Source organism: Seriola lalandi, unplaced genomic scaffold, assembly GCF_002814215.2.
Source record: "Seriola lalandi dorsalis isolate HSWRI2012SDOR001 ecotype SW California unplaced genomic scaffold, Sedor1 jcf7180001963275, whole genome shotgun sequence".
Lineage (NCBI taxonomy): Eukaryota > Metazoa > Chordata > Actinopteri > Carangiformes > Carangidae > Seriola > Seriola lalandi.
Window position 1 is genome coordinate 1 of NW_019433943.1, and position 2,603 is coordinate 2,603.

At 38.9% G+C, this 2,603-nt stretch overlaps 1 protein-coding gene across 1 annotated transcript; it reads right to left on the minus strand.

Annotated features, from left to right (window-relative positions):
* Positions 1 to 176: 176 nt before the first annotated feature.
* LOC111673307 (microtubule-associated serine/threonine-protein kinase 3-like) lies at positions 177 to 2,159 on the minus strand (the record flags this gene model as incomplete). The annotated part of the gene is made up of 4 exons (XM_023431087.1): positions 177 to 268; positions 557 to 624; positions 1,474 to 1,606; positions 2,058 to 2,159. Coding segments are annotated over 4 exons (395 nt in total), but the record flags the coding sequence as incomplete, so codon positions are not given.
* Positions 2,160 to 2,603: the final 444 nt, after the last annotated feature.

Here is a 2,603-nt window from a genome sequence, read left to right on the forward strand (position 1 = left end):
AGACGTCTCTGCATGAAGATGCCTTTGATGTGTCATAATCAAACTACAGCCACCATTACACCTAGAGAGGATGACATTTTTGCACTCAACAAAGTTTGCAACAAATCTTTTGGAAAACAAATAAAGAAGTCTAAGAAAACATAATGAAAGCTAAAACAATGGACCATTCTTCTTACCCGTACGCTCCATTACTGATGAGCTTGATTGTCTCAAAATCACTTTCAAACGGTTTCCTTCGAGTTGGCGTCAGCGTCTGTGGGGCCTTATTCTACAGAGAGGAAGCAGACACATGATGCCAGTGGCTGTTTATGGGCAAGTCAGGAAGGAAACACACTAGAAACATTAATCACTAGGATTATTACAGTGTAATTAATGCTTCGAGGCATGTTCAGCGGTTATGTCACATTAAGTGAAATGAAGTCATACTGGCATGAAGTGAACTTTGGTGACAGTCAGAGATGGCTCAAACACAATTTTAAATACAGAAGTGACACATTTGTTTAAGAACATCTTTTCTTTTAAAAGACACAATAAAAATAAAAACTTTGAAAATTACCTCCACGTTGGCCTCTGGTTCGACTGACATTGAAGGACTGGCATCGTACTGTTCAAGCTGTACCATGTCTGGAAATAAGAGACGAACAGAGTTTAATATCATGACAAAGAAACTCGTCCTCCTCAATCTCTGTTAATCTATATTCACACATCGTTAAAACCTTATTGTTCTTCATCCGAGGGTTGTCATGTGAATGTAAATGTGGTTCAACTGTACAAAAACCAGTTCCTACAGCCTGGTTATGTGGCAGTGAAACTTTTATGAAATTCAAAAAGCTCTTGTACTGACTGTCTGAACCTGAATTTCAAGCTACATCCTCAGTGTAAGATTTCCTTCCTCATTGTGAACTCTTACAGTTTTTTTTTTTTCCTTTTTTTTTTATGATGGTTCATATGTGTTTGTTCTAGGACGCAAGCCAAATCCAATATGAAGTGACATGCACACAGTGACCATAATAAAAGATATAACCAGCTGGTTAAAACACATTTCTGTTACAGTTTGGGCTTATGGTTGTCCGGGAAAAAAAACACACATAACAACTTGGCTTTGTTTCCACTGTTGAATCACACTGTCCTCTATGCTGACACTGTCATCCAAGCTTCAACATACCAGAGCTGTAATTATCTCAAGCAAAAGACCTATGATTTTCTTATTGCCATGGCAATACTAGCAAACGGTCGTTTGAGTGTTTCATTACAAGCTGCAAGTATGTCGAATGCCTGTTGATTCAGTTTTACACCACACAGCCATGACGTCCACAATGGTAAAATAAATGACTCAGGAAGTTTTTCTCCTGTTCAGAATGATTACAAGTAAAAAAAACGTAAAATCTGAGCCACATGTGAGGGGACCGGAACACTTGGGTTTCATTGTGAATGACACATAAGGCTTCGATTCATGGCACAGGGTCCGTTTACCTTCCAACAGGTCCCTCGTCAGACCAAGCTGGCTGATGATGTACCGCGGGATGTCCGTCTTGATTCCCTGGCCGACTTTGGCGTGACCCTCTGCTGCCTCGAGTAAGTGATAAAACTCTTCTGGATCGAACTCCTGTCAACAGCATCCAAGTCTCATTAATGGGAACTGGCTGAAGCCAACATCCTGACAGACTGATCTCAGAGCAGGAAGCAGCAAAGGCAAGTGTTTAATCTGTATCAAGTCAAAGGCAACTTTGTTTCTTTGTCTTAAAGAAAAAAAAAAAATACATTTAAAACCTCAACAATATGTTTTTGCAGGGACAGTGTCCCCATTACTCTGGATAATCATAGACCTCACTGACAACAACAGTCTTAATTGTCTCTCTACTGAAGGGGAAGCATAGCGAAAGTTTGGCAATATTTCCTTCCTTCATCTACGTCATGTTCTGGTGACACACATGCATTTCCTGAGAGAATAAAGGCCAGAATCTCATTTCAGCCTTGCTTTACCGTGAACTTACTTCTGTCCGTTTTAAAGTAATCGCATTTTCAATTAGGAAGAGATTTTCTCTTCCTCAGCTTACCAAACACTCAAGGAGGCGAGCCGGCCGAGAGATTATGATGAGGATCTTCCTCACCAGCTGGGTGATGACAGTTACTTCCTCGCTCTCAGAGCGCTCGTAGGCCTGCAAAACAGCAGGGGAGCAGAATCAAAATATAAGTAAAGGCAAAGTTTATACAGTATATGCAGTACTGGCTCATCCAAATGCTGAAGAAAAACATATCATACTTTAAAACAAAAAAACAAGCATATAGGAATAGGTAACGTTGAAAAAGTTAAATATCCTGACACTTCTCACCAAATATGGAGCTAAGTAAAATTTTGCATACCCTTCAGTTTTGTAGTGCAATAGAAGTATATTAAACTAAAATGGTTAAAATTGTAAAACACACCACATTTTGAGACATGGAATAAATGATGGTACACATGCATCATGGAAAAGTTTAAATAAAAATAGTTTGAAGTCTAAAGTGTGTTTTCAAATATACATGTATGTGTATCTTTATTAAGTTATTAAAATATCAGGGTTTAGTTGTAGAGCCTGACTGTTATTTGATTTTTGGGGGCG